This window comes from Phodopus roborovskii, unplaced genomic scaffold (genome assembly GCF_943737965.1).
Source record: "Phodopus roborovskii unplaced genomic scaffold, PHOROB, whole genome shotgun sequence".
In the NCBI taxonomy this organism is placed as follows: Eukaryota; Metazoa; Chordata; class Mammalia; order Rodentia; family Cricetidae; genus Phodopus; species Phodopus roborovskii.
Genome location: NW_026126418.1, coordinates 72,136,850 through 72,156,865, shown reverse-complemented (window position 1 = coordinate 72,156,865; position 20,016 = coordinate 72,136,850). Strand labels below are relative to the sequence as shown.

Sequence of the window (20,016 nt, the reverse complement as noted above, 5' to 3'; positions counted from 1 at the left end):
GAGGTAGAAGACCTGAACTCTGGAGTTATATTGCTCTTGAGTGGCATAAGCTGCCACATGAATCCAGTCCATTTTCTTACCTGCTGATCACCATGCTATTCCACAGACCACCCTCTCTCCTGCAGACAAGGACACCCTTCCTGCTCACATTCATCTGGAAAAGCTGACTCACCAGAAGGCTGCCTGCCTAACCTTGACCTGAAACTGTCCTTCCCTGCTGGTGTGTGTGTGTGTGTGTGTGTGTGTGTGTGTGTGTGTGTGTTGGGGGCGGGGGTGGCTCTTTTCTCTACTTTGCTGCAGTCATTTGGATTGTACTTCATCTGCTGTCCTCCCAGGTGGCCCATGTAACTCACCTCCAGCACTCAGCGAAGGACTGGCACGTGGCAGCTATCGGGCGAGTGCTGTTGCAGCCAGTGCCCTCACTGCACTGAGGGCGAGCAGAGAGGACTTCAGAATTACTTACACACTTCCAGAGATGTCTAAGATGAGAAGGGTAACAGAAGACATAAACTGTTTTCTTAAAATACAGTAATTCACATCTTCATCCTGCCAAAGGAAGAACAAGCATCTATCATCACACTCACTGTGGCAAGAACAAGAAAGATAGGAGTCCAGGCTTCTCTCAACAGTGAAGCCAGAAGTTATAGTAGCTGCCACCTCCAGCACAGGCACTGTGGGCTGAAGGGTATCCTGAGCTCCAGTGAGGGCACCAGTCAGACTGTGACCTAAAACGAATCAGGCACCTGCAATCCTAGCACCTAGAAGGCAGAGGTAGGGACATCAGAAACTCAAGGCCAGCCTCAGGTATATAGTGTGTTCCAGGCTACTCTGGGATACAAACAATGGTGGCTCATGCCTGTAATCCTAGCACTTGAGAGACTGATGCAGGAGGCCATCTTGAGCTATACAATAAATCCCTACTGTCCCCTCAGAAGAAAAAGGGGGGTGGATGGGAAGATGACTCAGTTGTTAAGAGTACTTACTGCTCTTACAGGAACTGTCTGTAACTCAGTTCCAGGGGATCCAACTCTCCTGACCTCTGATGGGACCAGGCAAGTATGTGGTACACAGGTAAGCATGCAGGTAAAATACCACATTAGTTAATTTTTTAAAAAGCAACTTACCAGGTAAGAAGAAAAGCCATCGTTCTTGGTCCGATCTAGACTGAAGCCGATCTGAGGGCAGTGAAGAGAGAAAAGATTAAGTCCCTCACACTGTCCATGCCTTTCTCACGCAAAGAGTAGGAAAAATGAAGTAAAAACACTGACAGCATAGTTCCTTAGGCCTGGCTTCTCATCTTTCTTAAGTGCTCTCTTGAAAGATGGAAATAGCTGCTCAAGTAAAATCACTAATTATACATTTATTCAAGAATTGCAAGGTTAGAGAGATGGCTCAGTGTTTAAGAGTGCTGGCTGCTATGCTCTTCCAGAGGTTCTAAGTTCAATTCCCAGCAACAACATGATGGCTCACAACCATTGTAATAGACACAGTTCCCTCTTTGGTGTGCAGGTATACATGCAAAGCACTAACATACATAAAATCATAAATAAATAATGTTTAAAAAAAAAAAAGCTTAGGGCTGGGGTGTGACTCAGTGGTAAAGAGCATTTGCCTACCACGGGAAAGGCCCTGGGTTCCACCCCCAGCATCTCACTGACCACAGGAAGTATAAAGTAAAGCAGATTCATGATGATACCACCATGGAGAATTTTCTCCAGTTAGGCAAGAAGGGAGGGAGTGAAAGAGTAATCCCCATTCTATCTGAAGACACTCACCTCAGCTTTCGTTTTCACGGCTCCCTTAGGTTCATTCACAGAGAGGCTGCTGACGTTGACTACCATGTACCCGTCCTTGAAGAACCCAAAGGTGTTCAGATGGACTTTATGTCTCACGTCATCCTATAGAGATTGAGGTGGATTTCTCATTAGTCAGCCTGTTCATTTGCTTGAAAAGCTACAGTGTCCAGTTTCACGATGGCCAAAGTTCTCATAGGTGTGGAGATAGACAACAGCTGTCACAGGTAGCCTTCAAAAGCTGAAAAAGACTTCAGAAATCCCACAGATGTCAAAATTTTGCAGAAGGCAATGGTGGATTCATTCATTTCAGCACACTTGTATGGGCTCTGGAGGTAAATTGATCAGGATCAACTTGACATGTGAATTCCACAGCCAGATGAACCACGGTTTAACACACACACACACACACACACACACACACACACACACACACACACACACACACCATCATCATCATCCTTCCTGACAGAACAGTGTCTGGCATCTGGTAGGCACTCAGAATGTAAGAGGTACTCAAGAGGCAGAGGCAGGAATTCTCTATGATCTTGAGGCAGCCTCATCTACACAGAGTTCCTGGCCTGGCAGGATACACAGTGAAACCCTGCTTAAAAGAAAAGAGTGGTGGCAGGGAGTGTAGGGGCTAGGACCTGGCTCAGTTAAGAGCACCTACTGCTCTTCCATAGGACCTGAGTTCTGCTTCCAGCAACCACATTCAGGGGGCTCATGGCCCCCTGTAACTCCAGGAGACCCTTCATTCTGGTCTTTATGGGCACTTGCATTCATGTGCACATACCCACATGCAGACACACATACACCTACACATAACTAAGAATAATTAAAAATTTTCAAGTTAAGCCAGGTGTGGTGGCATACTTGGGAAGCAGAGGCACGTGGATCTCTGTTAGTTCAAGGTCAGCCTGGTCTACAGAATGAGTTCCAGGACAGCCAAGGATGTTACAGAGAAACCCTATCTCGAGAAAAAACAAACTTTTTTAATTTATAAAAGAAAAAAATTCTAGAGGGGGTTGGGAGTGGTAAAGAGAGTCCAAATGCACTATTAACCTCAGCCCCTCCCAGACTTTTCTAACCCACAACTCACATTGTAAAGGACGTTCACCGGGAACCAAATGATACAGAGAATGATGGCCTTCAGGATAGACACTAATGCAGAAGCACTCTCAGGAATGAATCAAGTGGAGACACACTCTACTGGGCATGGGGAAATCCTGGGCTCTGCTGAAACTGTAGCTCACAGGGACATGCCCACCCCTGCTGCCACATGTCCCAATCTCAAGCAGAACCACACATTCTAGTACCAAACTGGGACAGGATATCAGCAAAGCCCCCTAACACCAATTGCCTGGGGTTCTTCATAGCATGAACATTACTGGGAATTATAGGTACTATGTGTGACAGCTGGCTCTTCACCCTTAGAGCTAGAATTACCCAGACATCAGAGGTTATCAATGGGACCCTCCCCTATAGCTGGAAGTTCCCAGGTATCAGGCTGTCAATGGGACCCTCTGAGGGGTCAATATAAGTCACATCCACATGGCCCAAAAACAATGCATTGGAACACTGCCACCAGGAGGGCTTTATTTCCTGGCTGATTCTGGTCCCTCCCAACTGGATCTGATGGTGGGAACAGGCCCTCAGCAACAGCAATGGTCTAATCCAAGCTCTCTCTCCAGACTCCTGCAATATATCAGAATGGCATGGCTTCCTCCCCCTAACCCTCTTCTATTATCCGCTGGTTTCAACTCCCTCTTCCCTTTTTTGGTCCTCTGGGAATTTCCCTTAGTGCCAGAGTTCAGCTAGGCATTTAAAGCATGTTTGTTCACTCTCACTTCCCAGTAAGACAGAGGAGCTTGGGGCAAACCCACAGTCCCACAAAGAAATAACCTTTTACAGGATTGTAAGGCCTGCTGAAGAAAAAACAGGAAGAGTGAAGGCTTCTGGCCCTTCTGGAGTGGAATTAAGTCCTTCAGAAAGTGACCCAAGTGACGGCTTTCCCTGTTCTTCAGAGGACACACATGCCCACTACCATTGCTGGTAGACAAGAGAGAGACGAATTTGATAATATTCAGCAGTGAGAACATTCTGTCCTGAGAGTCCCCAGCTGAGCTGGCAGGGTAGCAGAGATCCCAGAACCTCCTCGTACCACCTCAGGGAGAAGCAAGCCCACTCACAGAACACACAGGACAAGGATGTGGAGGGGGACCTTTAAGTGACTGTTCCCCAGAGGAAGGAACTTACTTTCCAGGTAGCTGAGGGAAGGCAAAGCTTCAAAAAATTCTTAAAGCACTAGTTAATCATTTCCTGCTGGTTATACTGTATTTACATTGTGGAAATAATTAAGTTGTACACAGGAAATGTTATATTTTTCCTATATTTTATTTATTTACTTGTGTATGCACATGTCACAGTACAAAGAGGACAGACAACTTGTAGGAGTACAATCTGTCCTTCCAATGTATAAGGCCCAGAGACTGAACTCAGGTCATCAGGCTTTACCTGCTGAGATATCCCACTGGCTCCAAATTAAGAATTTAAGGGTATGTTTCTTTACTCTAACCATCCCAAAAGAAGTTTACAGCAGACATAGTGGCACACACCTTTAATCCCCAGCACTTGGGAGGCAGAGGCAGGTGGATCTCTGTGACTTCAAGGCCAGCCTGGTCTAAATAGTGAGTTCCAGAACAGCCAGGGCTACACAGAGAGACCCTGTCTCAAAATAAATAAAAGATTCAAAGAGGCTCCATAAGGACTGCACCATATGTCCTTTTCAAGCACCTGGCACCTGACATGGTGGTACAACTGTAACCCCCACTTGGGAGGCAGAAGCAGAAGCATCAGGAGTTCAAGAGGATGAAAGGCCGGGTGGGAGCTCAGCGTTCCCACCTTTCCTCCCTGCCACCACAGGATGGGCAGCAGAGCCCCAAGAGCTCAACAGTAAAGGGAGAAGAGGCAGGAACAGAGAGGGTCCACAGGAGCATCCCAGCAGACCCTGATAGATACCAGCAAAAGAGAAGACTCTTCAGCAACCACTGGCCACCTTCTTTGCACGGGATCCAGCAAGGCTCTGAAGAGTTCTCTATGACACCATGGTACCTTGCTACAAGGCAGGTGGTATTCTGCTCAGGTTGCTGATGAAGAACCAGGCCCAGACATGTTAAACTTGCTTAGATCGCAGCAGGAGCAGAACCAACATCCCAGCCCAGGTGTTTGGGAGCTGCAAGCCTGGGCTCTTACTCATTGCATGCCTTTCACAAGCAAAGAAAACAGTGAATCTTGTTTTGTTTTGAACTAGCCTGCATTACACAGGTGTTGAAAGTGACAGGTTTGTCCCAGCATATACACACATAGCCCAGCCAATTAGAGGAAGAAATCCCAGTCAACCCACAAGTTCATCTACAGGTATCTGAGTGTGTATCTCCAATGTGGGCTTTAAGAAAACACAGCAGTGTGGTGTACTCTTAGTCACAATAAGCTGCATAACAGGTTAATTAAACAGGATCATTCAGCTGTAAAAAGTTGAGGTCACAGGGACATAAAACACTATGCTGAGGACTCAGCTCAGAGGGACAGTGTTATCTGGAGTGTGTGTGAGAGACACTAGGCTGGACACTAAGCACTTCTTGAAAGTAAATTCCCAGATACCCAAACAAGGTCAGTGTTAAGAGTGTGTGGGTCTTGCCTGGCTCTCCTCACAGGCATCTGCCAACAACCCAAACAATGGGCAAGCCCTAGTTTGAAGGTAAAACACTACTGATTAATGGACCTTTTGTTTGTTTTTTGTTTTTGTTTTTTCCTTGAAACAGGGTCTCAGGAACTGGAAATCCTCTCTTCACCCTCACGAAGCCACTGCTGGGACTGCCAGTGTTGGCCAACACACAAGCCTACATGCAACCATCAGAGAGAAATGCAGCCCCTGGTTACTCTGGACTATGTGAAGTTATTCCAAAATGCTTGCTCTTATTTTCAATAATCTATTTTGTTAACCTGAAACTTTATTTTAAAAGCTAGGTGTAGTGGAGGGTGCCTTTAATCCCAGCATTGGTGAGGCAGACACCTCTGAATCTCTGAGTTTGAGGCCAGCCTTGTCTATATAATGAGTTTTAGGCCAGCTGAGACTACATATAGAACTTGCTGCAAATAAATAAAATAAATAAATAAATAAGGGCGCTTGCTACCTGCCTGCTAAGCCTGACAACCCACATGGTAAAAGGAGAGAACCTATTCCCACAAGTGGCCCTCCAAAGTCTAAATGCTCATGATGCACACCCCCCTACTAAACAAACAAACAAAAAACAAATAATTAAAGCCAGACGTGGATGTGGTAGTATACATCTGTAATCCCAGCACTAGAGAGGCTGAGGCAAAAGGATCACAGGCTGAAGGCTAGCTTGGCCTCCCAGACCTTATCTCAATTTTTTTTTCCCTTAATTTTTTAATTTGCACTAGGGGGAGCAAAGGCAGACAAATCTGTGAGTTCAAGGCCAACCTAGTCTACTTTGTGAATTCCATGTTAAACAGAACTATACTGTATGATCTTGTTTAAAAACATTTTTAAAGAGACAGACATAGATTTCTACTAAAATCAATTGCTCTAAAAATCAGGCTTACAGAAAAATAAAATAAACCTGAAAGTAAAAGACAACAGAAGCCAGGTGGTGGCACATGCCTTTAGTCCTAGCTGGGGAGGCAGAGGACGACGGGTTTCTGTGAGTTTGAGACTAGTCTGGTTTACAAGGGCAAGTTCCAGGACAGCTTCCAAAACCACGGAGAAACCCTGTCTCAGAAAGAAAAAAAAAAAAAAAAAAAAAAAAAAAGACAACGGAAAACATGCTGACATCCTGAACCTCACCAGTAGTTGATTTAAATGAGATGCCACCCTTTTACTAGCAGGCTGACAGCACATGCTGTGCTGGGAAGTATGCAAGCCACAGAACACTCAGTCCACTGCAGGCTGACTCAGTTAAAGGAGTAACAAGTTCCACAGGTCACAGCGGCAGATACCTACATTCCAGTTGTTTCAGATCACAGTGAGGGAAGGGAAACGGAAAGAGCATTAGTGACAAAATAAGTCCTTTGTGTCTCTCTGGAACTCTGCTCTCATTCTACCATCCTTTCCTTAATCATGGAATGGCTAGGTCCTCTTTTAGTTTTTAACTTATATCACCAAGCAAGGAATAGCAGCTCCTTCCTGTATTCCATTACTCTAAAAACTTGAGCCACCCTGGGCTATAGAATGTGACCCCTTTTCCAGGAAAAGAAAGAAAAAAAAAAAAAGTAAACAAAAAAGTCCTTAGAGCAGAGGGTGTAGTTTGTTGGAGGGCCTACATGCACAAGGCCCTGGTTTTAATCCCCCACTATATAGACCAACCATGGTGCACACCTAAAACCACAGCTCCAAGTAGATGGAGGTAAGAGGATCACAAGTAAAGGCCATTCTTAGCTATTTAACAAATCTGAGGCCAGCCTGAGATATGTAAGACCCTGTCTCAAAACTAGAACGAAAACCTCAGTCATTGTCAAGGCTTGGCAATACTTGCCTATATAATTGTAGCTACTTGTCAGGGTGTGTCAGAAGATGGCAAGTTACAGGCCAGCCTGGGAAAACTGGCAGAACCCAGAAGGTTGGTTGGAAGAAAAGAACCCATAAACATCACATGGTATCAGTTTTAACAGCGAGGTAAGTAATGTCTATATAGATCTGCAATGTCCATTTTTCAGCAACAATGTATTCTTTGTGGACTCTGTGTGGATACATTTTCTGGTTGTTGCTTGTCCATCTGCCCACACATCATCACATACTCCCAACACACACAACAATGAGAGTACAGCCATTTCTTTCCTGGAACTTGCTCTGTAGACAAGGCTGGCCTCTAAGTCACAGAGATCCACCCGCCTCTGCCTTCCAAGTAATGGGATTAAAGTCCTGTGCCATACCACCCAGTCGAGTATAGCCATTTCTAAGGCTCTGCAGTAACCACACTGTCTGGCATGTGCCTGTGCCTCCTCTTACACATGCACTATCTGTACTGTCTGTACTTCTAGGCTGTATGAATCTAGCCAGGATGCTTCAGTGCTTACTAGAAAATGCAACTCGATCTCCAAACTTCAGGGCAGCCATGTTTCTTCTGTCCTCACCATACCTAAGGATGCCAGGCCTCACAGTTCCCACTTTCAGGGAAAATAAAGCTACTGCTGATTCAGTTTATATTTTTTGAATGTCTGCTTCTGTTATGAAGTATCTTTGTTTATGTCTTAGGTTTATTCTTATTAGATTTTTCTCAAACTAGCTTTTTTAAGGTTTATTTTTATCATTTATTGTGTCCGTCTGTGTACCTGTATACATGTATGTGCATGAGGGTGTCTGTCGTTGGAGTTGCAGAAGAGAATGTCAAATGCCCTGGAGTTGGAGTGATGAACTATCCCTTATGTGTGCTTGGAATAGAATTCCAGTCCTCTCTAAGAGCAACAACTGCTCTTAACCTCTGGATCATGTCCTTAATATATTGTGGCATGTTATCTTCTCATCATCATTGCCACTGTTTTATTAGTAGTAGTGTGGACATAGTGTGGAGGTCAAAAGACAACTCTGTGGAGTGGGTTCACTCCTTCAAACCTTACAAGGGCTCTGGGGATTGAAGTCAGGTGGTTAGGCTTGCATGGCAAGTATGGTACCTTGTTGTGGGATATTTGTAAACTGTGAAATATATTGCTGTGATTGGTGTAATAAAAAGCTAAATAGCCAATAGCTAGATAAGAGACAGAGTTGAGACTTCTGGGCAGAGAGAGAGGAAGTAGGAGGAGAGAATCAAGGGGCACAGGAGATGCCATGGAGATTTGGGGACGTACAGAATAAAATGTAAAAGGCCACATGGTAAAATGTAGATTAATAAAAGTGGGTTAATTTAAGTTATATGAATTAGTGATACAAGCCTAAGCTAAGGCAAGACTTCATAATTGGTAAGAAGTCTTGGTGTCATTATTTGGGAGCTGGCTGGCAGGAAAGCACCAGCTGAGCCACCTTAACCAGCCTGGGAGCTCACCTTTGAACTTAGGCTATAGGTCTCTTTTCCAGTCGTCTACATTTTCTTAATTGCACATGTTGTCATATACAAGCTTTTTTGTTTTTTAATTCTGAAGAAGAAAACTTGTGAATCTTTACTGCTAGTAGCTCCTCTCTCTCTCTCCCTCTCTCTCCCTCCCTCTCCCTCTCCCTCTCTCTCTAGCTTTGGAAGCTGTCCTAGAACTCACTCAGCAGACCTGGATGGCCTCAAACTCACAGAATGATTTTCTTTTCTTTCTTTCTTTTTTTTTGGTTTTTCGAGGCAGGGTTTCTCTGTATTACTTTGGAGCCTGTCCTGGAACTAGACAGGGAGGGAGGGAGGGAGGGAGATAGATCACTTTAGCGACATAAATAAATAAATAAATAAATAAATAAATAAATAAATAAATAGTTCTCTATGAACTAAAAGAATGCTGGGACACCAGTACAAGACTACACTGGGGTCCAGGAGCCAAATGAATGGGTAGCTCACAGGAATCAGTAACTGTGGTAATGACACACAAGAAGATAGGGGACTGAAAGCTGTTTAGAGTATTCTACAGAATTTGGTGACACTACCGCTTTCCAGCCTGAGAAAATGAGCAGCAGTGGTCTAGTTACTAAGAAAGGAAAGTGGGAGGGAAAGCAGGCATGCTGGGGTGGGGAGTGAGGACACCCAGTTCTAACAGAAAGATGATGGGGCATCTGAACAGATACAGGCCTGTGGTCACCTCACCCCAACACACCGAACTGTTGTCAATGCAAGGTAAATGAGACAGATGGGGTAGCTTATCTTTGTAATCCTGTAATTGGGTAGCAGAGCCACAAGTCCAAGAGTTCAAAGAACAACCTTGGCTACATAAGTATGAGGCACACTTAGGCTATGTGTGCCTCTCTCCAAAAAGAAAAAGAAGCAAAAACAAACCAATAAAGGCTCAGCAGGTAGAGGTGTCTGCTGTCAAGATAGAGGACCTGAGTTTGATCCCAAGGACCCACATGGTGGAAGGAAAGAATCAATTCCCAAAGCTGCCCACTGACCACCACATGCTTGTTGTCATGCATGCATGTACACATATACACAGACAGAAATGCATGTCTATGCCCATGTAAATATAGACATAATCAGACAGATAGACCACACCACACAACAAATGTAAAATAGTAATAACAACAGCCAGGGCTGAGGAGATTGTTCTGGGGATAAAGTCCACACAAGTAGGAGGACTGGAGTTGAACACCCAGACCACACATCTGTAATCCATCTCACCCAAGGCAAGAGACAGAAGCTCAGAAGCCCATGGGTCAGCTAAGCTGTTGTACACAGTAAAGAGCAAGAAACTCTGTCTTGTGTGAAAGGGTCCTATGACAGGCAAAGACTTACACTCAAGATTCTTGTCTAAGTCCCAAACGTATGCCATGGTACCCATACTCAAGAACACACAACACATTACACATTAATAAATGAGGCAAATGGAGTAATAGCTCAGCATGTAGTTCTTTAAACTTTAGAAGACAATACAATGATGCCTATTTTGACCTAGCTGAAGGTCACCTAGCCAGCTGCTTCCTTAAATGGCGCACTGGCTAGTACTGTCAGATTGTACTGCATATAGTACAGATAAGGCTGTACTGTGCAGATAAGGCATACAGGCAACACACTGCTGCTTTCTTTGCTCCTGTGCTGAATGCCACCACAGCCCAGCATAAGCTAAGCACTGTAGCACTGCTGAGCCACACCTCCAGCTCCTGGCTTGGCTTGAGGTTTTCGATCCTGGGGTTAAAACTCGGGGTTTCTGCATGCTAGGTAAGTGTTCACTGCTAAACTACATCTCCAGGCACTATTTTATCACTGAATTCACTGCAAGCTAATTTCACATTAAGAATTCTAATTTCCACGTGAGATGGTGGGGACACACACCTTTAGTCCCAGTACTTGGGAGGCAGAGGAAGCCAGATTGTCTGGTCTACAGAGCAAGTTCCAGGACAAACTCCAAAACTACAGAGAAAACCTGTTTCGAAAAACCAAAAAATAAAAAATAAAATTATATGTATGTCTATGAACCACACATATGCCTGGTGTCTACAGAGCTGAGGAAAAGGCACTGGATCCCTTAGAACTAAAGTTACAGACATTTGTGAGTTGTCATATGAATGCTGAGAATCAAACCCAGGTCCTCTGAAGAGCAGCCAGTGTTTTTAACTGCTGAATCATCTCTTCAGCCCTCTAGGGTCTCCTTTAAAAAAGAGACAGACATAATACTGCCAGGCAAATGGCCATTAATTCCAGCACTTAGGAGCCTGAGGCAGCATGATGGTGAGTTTGAACCCAAACTAGGCTAAACAAGGAAACCCTGACCTGAGGAAAGTAGGGGAAAGGAAAAAGGAGAAGGAAAATGCAGAATCTCTAGGGCACATGAATACAGCTGGAAGAGTGAGCATCCTCCAGTGGACACCCCAATGGTCCTCCAGCAGCCAGTTCTCTCTAACCCAACTTCTCAAAGCAGCTGAGTTTGCCACCTCTGATCAAAACAATGATCAGATCCAAAACCTAAGCAAAAGCACCTTTAAGCACTATGGTCCATCTCTTCATTAGAAAAGAACAGTATCATATATCACATATTGGTTACTGTCTACTGGCAACAGGAGACTCTACCCTCAGAAGATTAATATTTAGTGTCTTGGTTCACTGAATATGTGTGATGATAAGTGGAATGGAGTCAAAGTCTGAAGCTTTTTAAGGACAGAGAAAATTTGGACCTGATTTAGATTTGTTCTTAAGGATTTTGAGTTTTGTTTTTAAAGGCACCTTATATTTTCCAGGGATACACTGAGTACTTACAGATGGGTAACATGATACTTTTGGTTTGTTCTAAATATGGAAAGACAATGACAAATGCTGCCAACTATGTGGGGGAAGGGGAACCTTCACACATTGTTGGTCAGATGTAAAACAAGCTAGCCCCTTGGAGAATATAGTGTGGTACTTTCCTTCCTTCATCCTCTCCCTCCTTCCTTCCCTCCCTCCCTCCCTCCATTTCTTTTCTTTTTCTGAGACAGTATAACAACAGTCCTGGCTGTCCTGGAATTTGCTTTGTAGACCAGGCTGGCCTCAAACAGACTGATCTGCCTGCCTTTTCCTCCTGAGTGCTAGGATTAAAGGTGTGTGACACCATGCTCAGCTGATGTGGCACTTTCTTAAAAATTAAACCCAACCCTACCGTATAACCTGGCAATTTCACTCTAGTCCTGGGTGTCAACCAAGAAAAACAAAGACAGTTTCATAAACTTGCAAGTGAATGATAATGACAGGACTATTCATCATATAGAGATGGGCATGTGGCACACATGTCTGTAATCCTAGCACTGGGAAGACTGAGGCAGGAAAACAGTGGCCAGTTGTACTGGACAAAAGGTGATCACTTACAGAGTGGGTAGTATTCAACAATAAATAACATCAAATTACTGATCGGGTTAGAGAGATGGCTTACTGGATAAATGCTTGTCATACAAGCACAAGGATCTTAATTCAGATCCCATGGACCCACCTAAAGCCAGACGTAGCACTCATGTATAATTCCAACATGTATGCCTATGAGAGGAGGAGAGAGGAGTATTCCCAGAAACTTGCAAACTAAGCTGACAGATATAATAGTGAATAAATTCCCTGCCTCATACAAGATGAGAGGTAAAAAAAAATCCAAGTCTGTCCTCTGACTTCTACACAATCATCTCAAGGTACACACACACACACACACACACACACACACACACACACACCACAAGAGATGAATTGAGCCATAGCACAACATGGATGAATCTAAGTATAAGAAGCCAGGGACAAAAGCTGACCTGCCGTGTGATTCCATTTTTCATGAAATATCTGGCAAGGACAACTCTATGAAAACACAAAGTGAAAGTGTAGTTGCTTGGGGTAAAAAGGAGATTTATAAGTCAGCAAAAGATCTGTGGAACGCTCCCAGAGGCAACAAGTTAGCAGACTTTCCACATTGATTAATCAAGAGTGAAAAATCTGAAGAGATGCAAGCAGGAAAAAAAGAAATTAAATTAGGCCTTAGGAGCAATACCACAAATATGATGGAGGTCAAGTCCTCCTACTTGGACTTCATTTCCCGTGACCAGACAGGCCTTCAGAATGCAGTCCCTGACATCCAGGGTGACTCAGGCTGTGAGCATGCAGAAACTAGCTGGAGACACAGGAGAGCTGGCATTTGGGGGGGCAGAAGGACAGGCATTGCGGCCCCTACTCCAGCAAAGTCCTCTGTTCACACCCATAGGCTCCACCTCCTCATAGTAGCCAGGACATTATTTATTCAGCTAGGCAGGGCTTGACACAGGCACTGCCCCCAGGTGAACAGCCCCACATGGACAGGGACTCACCTCTCATCTCTCCAGCCAGTCATCTATGTTGGAAAATTATTCTTTGCCCCCTTTTAAAGCCTCTTTTACATTTTTTAAAAGCATATTTTTTTAAATTTATTTATTTATTTTTTTGGGGGGGGCTGGGCGTTGGTGGTGTACACATTTAGTCCCAGCACTCAGGAGGCAGAGTCAAGTGGCTCTCTGTGAGTTCGAATCTAGCCTGGTCTACAGAGCTAGTTCCAGGACAGGCTCCAAAGCAATATAGAGAAACCCTATCTGGAAAAACAAAGGAACAAAATCAGTAACATAACTTTTCATCAGAGAAGGGGGCTTGACAACCACTTTTTTCTGTTTTGCTTTGGTGTGTTTGCAGCTCTAAGTTCCCCTTTGGAATCTCACAGATCCAGTTGTAGGAAAAAGATCTGTAGGAAAGGATTCTTTGCCCTTTATACCAAGACAGTGATACTTAGGTCCTTAGGTTCCAGGAAATAAACACTAATGATATGTGTGAAGAAAAGAGAGAGAGAGAGGGAGAGAGAGAGAGAAAGAGATCTATGGAAGGTGACAGAACTGTACTATAGCTGGGTAGTAGTGACAATTATAGTAAATAATGAGTAATCACAAGGATCTAACAACTAACATGTGAATTTTATGTAGAGAAATTATACCTCAAAAAAGTTGCTTTTAAAAACTAAACAATAAGCCATGCATGACAACACACACCTTTAACCCCTGTGTTGGGAGGCAGAGCCAGGCAGATTGGATCTGTGAGTTCAAAGCCAGCCTGGTCCACAGAGTTCATTCCAGGACAGTCAGGGGTACACAGAGAAACCCTGGCCAAAAAACAACAACAACAACAAAAAAGAATAAGGAATATGCAGAAAGGTCAAAAGACAAGGACTGTGAAAATACCAAGAAAACAAATGAGAGATGGAAAATACAGAGAGTGAATTAAAAACAAAGAGATTCTTTTCTAATTTAGAAAACTATAAAAAGTAGGAGCGGGCAGGATTAGGATTAGCCACAGGGCAGGTACATGGGACTTCATTATACAACTGTACCTACTCTGGTGCATTTAAAATTCTTGGTGCTAAAAAGTTTTTATAAGGATCAATGCTATAGAAATGGCTCAGCAGTTAAGAAAATGTATGGCTCTTGCAAGGGGACCCAAGTTTGATTCCCAGCACCCACACAGGGCAGCTCACACTGTGTATTACTCTGGTTCCAAGGCACCTGCTCTCATATGTACACACACAGAGAGATACACATAAAAAAAGGGGAATCTTAAAAAAAAAAAAAAAAAAAAAAAAAACTAATTCATATGATGGGAGATGTCATTCTGTATATGTTTCTCATACTGGTTAATGAATAAAGCAATGTTGGCCAACAGGAAAGCTAGATAGGAGGGACTAGGAGACAAGGAGGAAAGAGGAGTAGTAAGGAGGAGTCAGCATGGAGAGACCGGGGAGACCAGACGCCTGCCTCACTCCCCGGTAAGGAGACCATGTGGAAATACATAGAAATGGGTTAATACTTAAGACAGAGCTAGCCGATAAGAAACTAGCACGTGGCCAACAGCATAATATCAAATACAGAGTCTCTGTGCATTATTTGGGGCTGGCGTGGCGGCAGGACAAGACCGGCGGCGGGTGGAAAAACCGTACTCCTTACATTCATATCCCTGATATTTGGTGATCACTTCATGTTCTTGCAAGTCTGGGTTTCTAACCTTATCAAGTCTATGCTTCCCAGCTTCAAGAAAAGCAAGACCATCTCATGCTTCTTTGATAGATCCTCTGTCAGAAAACATCATCTACTTAGATAATCGTTAAACAGCCTATGAAAAAAAGATTCCAGTACCAATTATAGAATTAGCTTAGGGAACATATTAAAAGGAAAATAAATCATTTGGCACAGGAAAGAATCAATCACAGAACTACAATAAGTTGGCACAAGAGGGAAATCAACCTCAGAACTACTCTAGGTTTGCTTTTACCTGTAAGGCTGGTATTTAAGGTTGGTATATACCAGGCACTAAGGTTGGCCCATATAAATACTGCCAGTGTTTACCTGATGACACCAGGAGCCTGACACTTTAATACTAGAAATGTTGGACAGGGAATTAGAAGACATGGTCCTAGTGTGTCCAGTTACAAGTTTGATTTTTCCTTCCTAAGCTTTATGATCTCAGCCACATTATGCACTCAATAAAAACAATCTGTAAACTTCAAAATCTGGAGTTCTTCGCCCCAGAGTGATTAACCTGCCTGCAAGTTGGGAACTATTGATAAGCTGCACCAGGATTATGAAGCCACAGGAAGACCAAGAAAATTGTGTGGCCTTCAACAAGCATTTCTCTAGGGAGAACTCCTACAGCTCTCAGTAGATCTTCAAAAGGAGCCAAGACTGACAAGTCTTGCTGTGGTTAAGAGTCACTTTACTCAAGATCATTTTTATTTACAAACAAAAGCCGGCAGTACAAGTATGCCTGTGCATATCTGGGCAAGTTTCAAATCTAGTCTGTCTGTATTCTTTAAACTCTACATTGATGCTTCACGGTTAATATAAAGTGCTTTACTAGGCCCACCAACTTATTAAAACATTATTTGGAAAATGTACAAGGCTTTGAGTCATAATGATGTCATCTGTTCCCCAGATATATTAACTTGCTGACAACCCCGGGTAAGCCTTTACAGAACTTTAAACTGCAGGTTACCATAGCGGTTCCTGGTGTTCATTCCAGGTCTGTCACAAACATCTTCCTTAGGCAAAGGCCATAGAGACAGAAAGAAAAAGACCCACTACTTAGAAACACTTTGAATGCTGAGTTTGAATTCTCAGAGTCTTTCTTTCTTTCTTTCTTTTCTTTTTCTTTTAGAAATTAAGTCATATATTTCAAGCAAAATTTGAATTCCTTTTGTAGATCCTTGCTTTGGTCAGTCAGTCGAGCACCCTAAAGTAAGCAGGGGAAAAGGCTAAGATTCCGCACACCTTCAAAGCGCCAGCTGCAGGCGCACGGAAACGGAGATCATGGACCAGAGGAATTGGGATTAAAGTTGTGTAAGTGTGAGTAGGGAAAGGAGATTACCACCGGCATGGATCCCAGGGAAGCCAGTAAGACCACAGGGGCGGCCTCCCAGGTCCTTTGGGCTTTAGGCCGCGGCTGAGCCCCTTCCCCAAGACCCCAAACATACAGGGACCAGACTACCCGAGGCACCCGTACCGCATAGTCCGTCCCCACAGGTCCGCGCAGACCCCTAGCTCGGGAGCCGAACTTAGAGACCCCGCAGGGCCGAAGTTGGCTCTGCCCGGAGCAGCTGTCGCGCCCCCGTCTCCACTCCCAGTCCCTGTCCCCAGCCCGCCAGGCCTTACTTTGAGCGCCAGGTGGTGGACGCGGCCCAAGCAGGGGTCGACCAGCAGCTCCAGCAGCGCCAGCAGTGGTAGCAGCCGTAGACAGCAGGAGCCAGAGCGGCCGAGGGGCACCGGGACGGCCATGTTTGTTCCAACATCACCAGCTACTTCCTCTCCCACCCACCTCCGGGTCAAAGTGCGGCGTCCCGGAAGTGTTCGGGAAGGGGGCGCGGCCGCTACTTAACATCATTTTAGTGCCAAATACTTCTCTTTGGTCACGGAGGGACCTGAGCGAGCCATCTCGGGACCTTTCACTTAGCTTCTTCAGTGCGGGCTTCCGGTGAAGCCCCTCTGAGAACCCTGAGCGTTTGCCATGACAACCATAGGCAAGACCAACCTGGGCCTCCTTTTCTGCGTTGCCAGGCTTGGGGAGTGAGGGACCTGGACCAAAGGCTGGAACCCGCAGTGACTGCCGCACACACCCTGGCTCTTGATTAGCTTCCCGTCGGTGGTAAAATCTTAGAAATTGCCAGCTTGTCTTAGATCCCTTGATTTGTATTATCCTAGGCCCTTTACCACAAACTGCCCGCGAAATAGTTGCAGTAATGGGATGTATTGAGTCCATATGAAGCAGTCCACTTTAAAAGCAGTGGCATTTAATCTTTGATACAATCTAATCAGATAAGAGGTAGGTGTCATACTTCTCCCCTACTCTACCTAATCAGAGATGGCTGTTTGGTCCAGCCTGAGCTGGGAGTCACATGGAAAATTTTAACTGATGCATCATTTACCTCTGTGATTTCATGCCACCACTAGAGTCTGAGCCATAGTGTCTTCTATTTTAGTGTCTGCGGAAACTTTGCTTCTGGTCCTTAGCACATGATGACTTGGTAGTGGTGCCTTATACCACTGTTTATCAAGGAGTTACAGGAAGCAAGTATATTAAAATTGCTGATAGTTAAGTTTGTTAGGTTTTTAAATCCCTCCCCCCCACACACACACCCGGTTTTTCAAAACAGGATTTATCTATGTAGCTCTTGCTGTCCTGGAACTTACTTTGTAGACCAGGCTGGCATCAAATTCACAGTGATCCACCTGCCTCTGCCTCCTGAGTACTGGGATTAAAGGCATGTACCACTACTGCCTGGCTTTAGGTTCTTGTTTTTAACTGGACACACAAGTAATGCATTTGAGTATGTTCATGTGGTCTGTCTCTGTGTGTAATTATTTAAACAAAACAGGACACAAAAACCAATAGGAATCCTGCTACCAGGCAACCTCCCATGTATAGGTGTGTTGACACCTAAGACAGAATCAAATTCCTAAAACTTAACTTGAATTAGGAACAGAATATATAAGCATTGTTTCTGTGTGTGTGTGTGTGTGTGTGTGTGTGTGTGTGTGATATGCAGGTACCTGAGGGAACCAGAAGATAGTATCAGATCCTGGAGTTAACATGTGGTTATGAATTGCCTGACGTGGGTGCTGGAAACTGAACTCAGGTCCTCTGGAAGAGCAGTAAGTGCTCTTAACCATGGAGCAATGTCTCCGTCCCAACATGATATCTATATATTAAATTCATATAGGTAGACATGATTTAGTTTATTTTTGTTATGTATCTGTGTGTGCATATATGCCATTGTGTGGGGGGTACCCAAAGAGAATAGAAGAGGATATCAACTCCTCTGGAGCTGGAGTTGTGATTTATCCAGTGTGCTTACTGGTAACCCAAACTCCAATCCTCTGGATGTCCAACAACTGCTGAGCTATTTCTCCAGCCCAACATGATATACTTTAATGGCACAAAACAGTCAACTTAGAATTTTCACTTGGAGCTGGCAGTGGTGACTCATACTTTGATTCCAGCACTCTGGAAGCAGAGGCAGGTGACTCTCTGAATTCAAGGCCAGTCAGGGATACACAGAGAAACTCTGTCTCCAGAATGAATGAATGAACAAACGAACAAACAAACAAGCAAATAAGGAAAAAGGAAGGAAGGAGGAAAGATTCACTTGTTTGGGATTACCCTGTCTAATAATAATAAAAACAATCACAGATCACTTGAGAAAATGAGATGGGGCTCCAGAATGTCCTCAGTTTCCCTCTGTGTGTGCAGTCTTCAAAACTGACAAATCTAATCCTTCCCTTGACTAAAAACCAGTGTGAGCAAAGCCACACCCTCTTCAAAGGCAAAAGTAGAACACCCGGGTGGAGACACAGAGGTTGTCCTTTATCTTAAAATACCTTCGAGTTTCATGGGAGGGAAAGGCAGTGACTACTGGTTGGTGGCTGTCCCTCCCTCCCTTCCTTCCCCTTCTCTCCCTCCCCTCCCCTCTCCTTCTTTCCCTTCCCTTCCCTTCCTTTGAGTCTTGGGCCATCTCTTTTGAATATGCAATCTTCCATGTTTGAACAGGATTTTCATCTGATCCCACCCCCTTTACAGATAATGAAACCTAGAGCAGGAAACTCTAGAATTAAACTTTTGCATTTCTATGCAGTGGAGAGATGAGAAAGTATTTCCTTCCTGACCTTAATCAGTATGTGATACTCGCCCTACTCACAAAGCCCAAGGCGAAAACCTCTGTCCTGCCCTGCTGTAGAGAAAGACCATGGCATGCAGTCTTAGGCTAGAAGGCTCTGTAGGTAACTCAGATTCGCCCACTTTCTTTACCAGGTATGAACTCAGTGCCAGGGGATGTGACTTTCCAAAGATCACACAGCTTTTTGGGGTAGCTTTAGCAGGCCTCTGTGAAACCAGGACTGAAACTTGAATTACTATAGAAGTGGATCTGGGCTTTTAAAAAACTGAGTTACTATTCTATTTTATTTTGTGTATGTGGTTGGGTGGGAGGTTACATGTGAATGTAGGTTTCCTGGAGGTCAAAAGAGGGTTTCAGAACCCCTGGATCTGAAAGGAGGTAGTGAGCCCCATTACACGGGTGCTGGAACCAAACTGAGACCCTCCACAAGAGCAGTACACACACTTAATGCTGAGCTGCCTTTCCAGCTTCAGCTTTCTGAGTTTTGTAGTTTAAAAAAGATATCAAGCTGGCATGGTAACATAGCTATGACCCCAGGATGGGAAGTCTGAGGTAAAAGTCACCTGTTGGGGATGTAGCTTAGTAGCCTATCATGTGCAAGAATGAGGCCTTAGGTTCAGTCCTCTATGCCAGAGCATTCAAAAATCATGAAAAAAAAAGTAAGAATGTGCAAACTCTGATACTGAGTTTTGGAAAGCAAGATGAAAGGCTAAAGACAGCTAAGGGAAAAATTAAATATTTATTTATGCATTTGTGTGTGTGCCTGAGTGTATGTGTATACATGCCATATGCATGCAGGAGCCTGCAGAGGCCACAAGAAAGCATCTGAAGGTGGAGTTACAGATGGTTATTGACCACCATTTGGGGGCTGAGAGTTAAAACTGGGTGAATG

General features: G+C 44.3%; 2 protein-coding genes across 3 annotated transcripts in view; one reads left to right on the top strand and one right to left on the bottom strand.

The window, feature by feature from the left end:
- Nucleotides 1–16,772, bottom strand: part of Gpr107 (G protein-coupled receptor 107) — a 63,623-nt gene extending 46,851 nt beyond the window's left edge. The window contains exons 1-4 of one of the 2 annotated variants that reach the window (XM_051185117.1): nt 16,606–16,772; nt 1,776–1,898; nt 1,125–1,175; nt 464–546 (exon numbers count right to left, since the gene is read on the bottom strand). In XM_051185117.1, coding sequence (XP_051041074.1) covers nt 464–546; nt 1,125–1,175; nt 1,776–1,898; nt 16,606–16,728 — 380 coding nt within the window. In that variant the 5' untranslated portion in view covers nt 16,729–16,772. Of the gene's footprint in view, nt 1–463; nt 547–1,124; nt 1,176–1,775; nt 1,899–16,605 lie in introns of those variants that run through there. The other variant, XR_007834563.1, reaches the window with a different exon arrangement.
- Fnbp1 (formin binding protein 1) overlaps nt 1–20,016 on the top strand; it is a 195,728-nt gene that overhangs the window by 44,950 nt on the left and 130,762 nt on the right. The window lies entirely within an intron of this gene.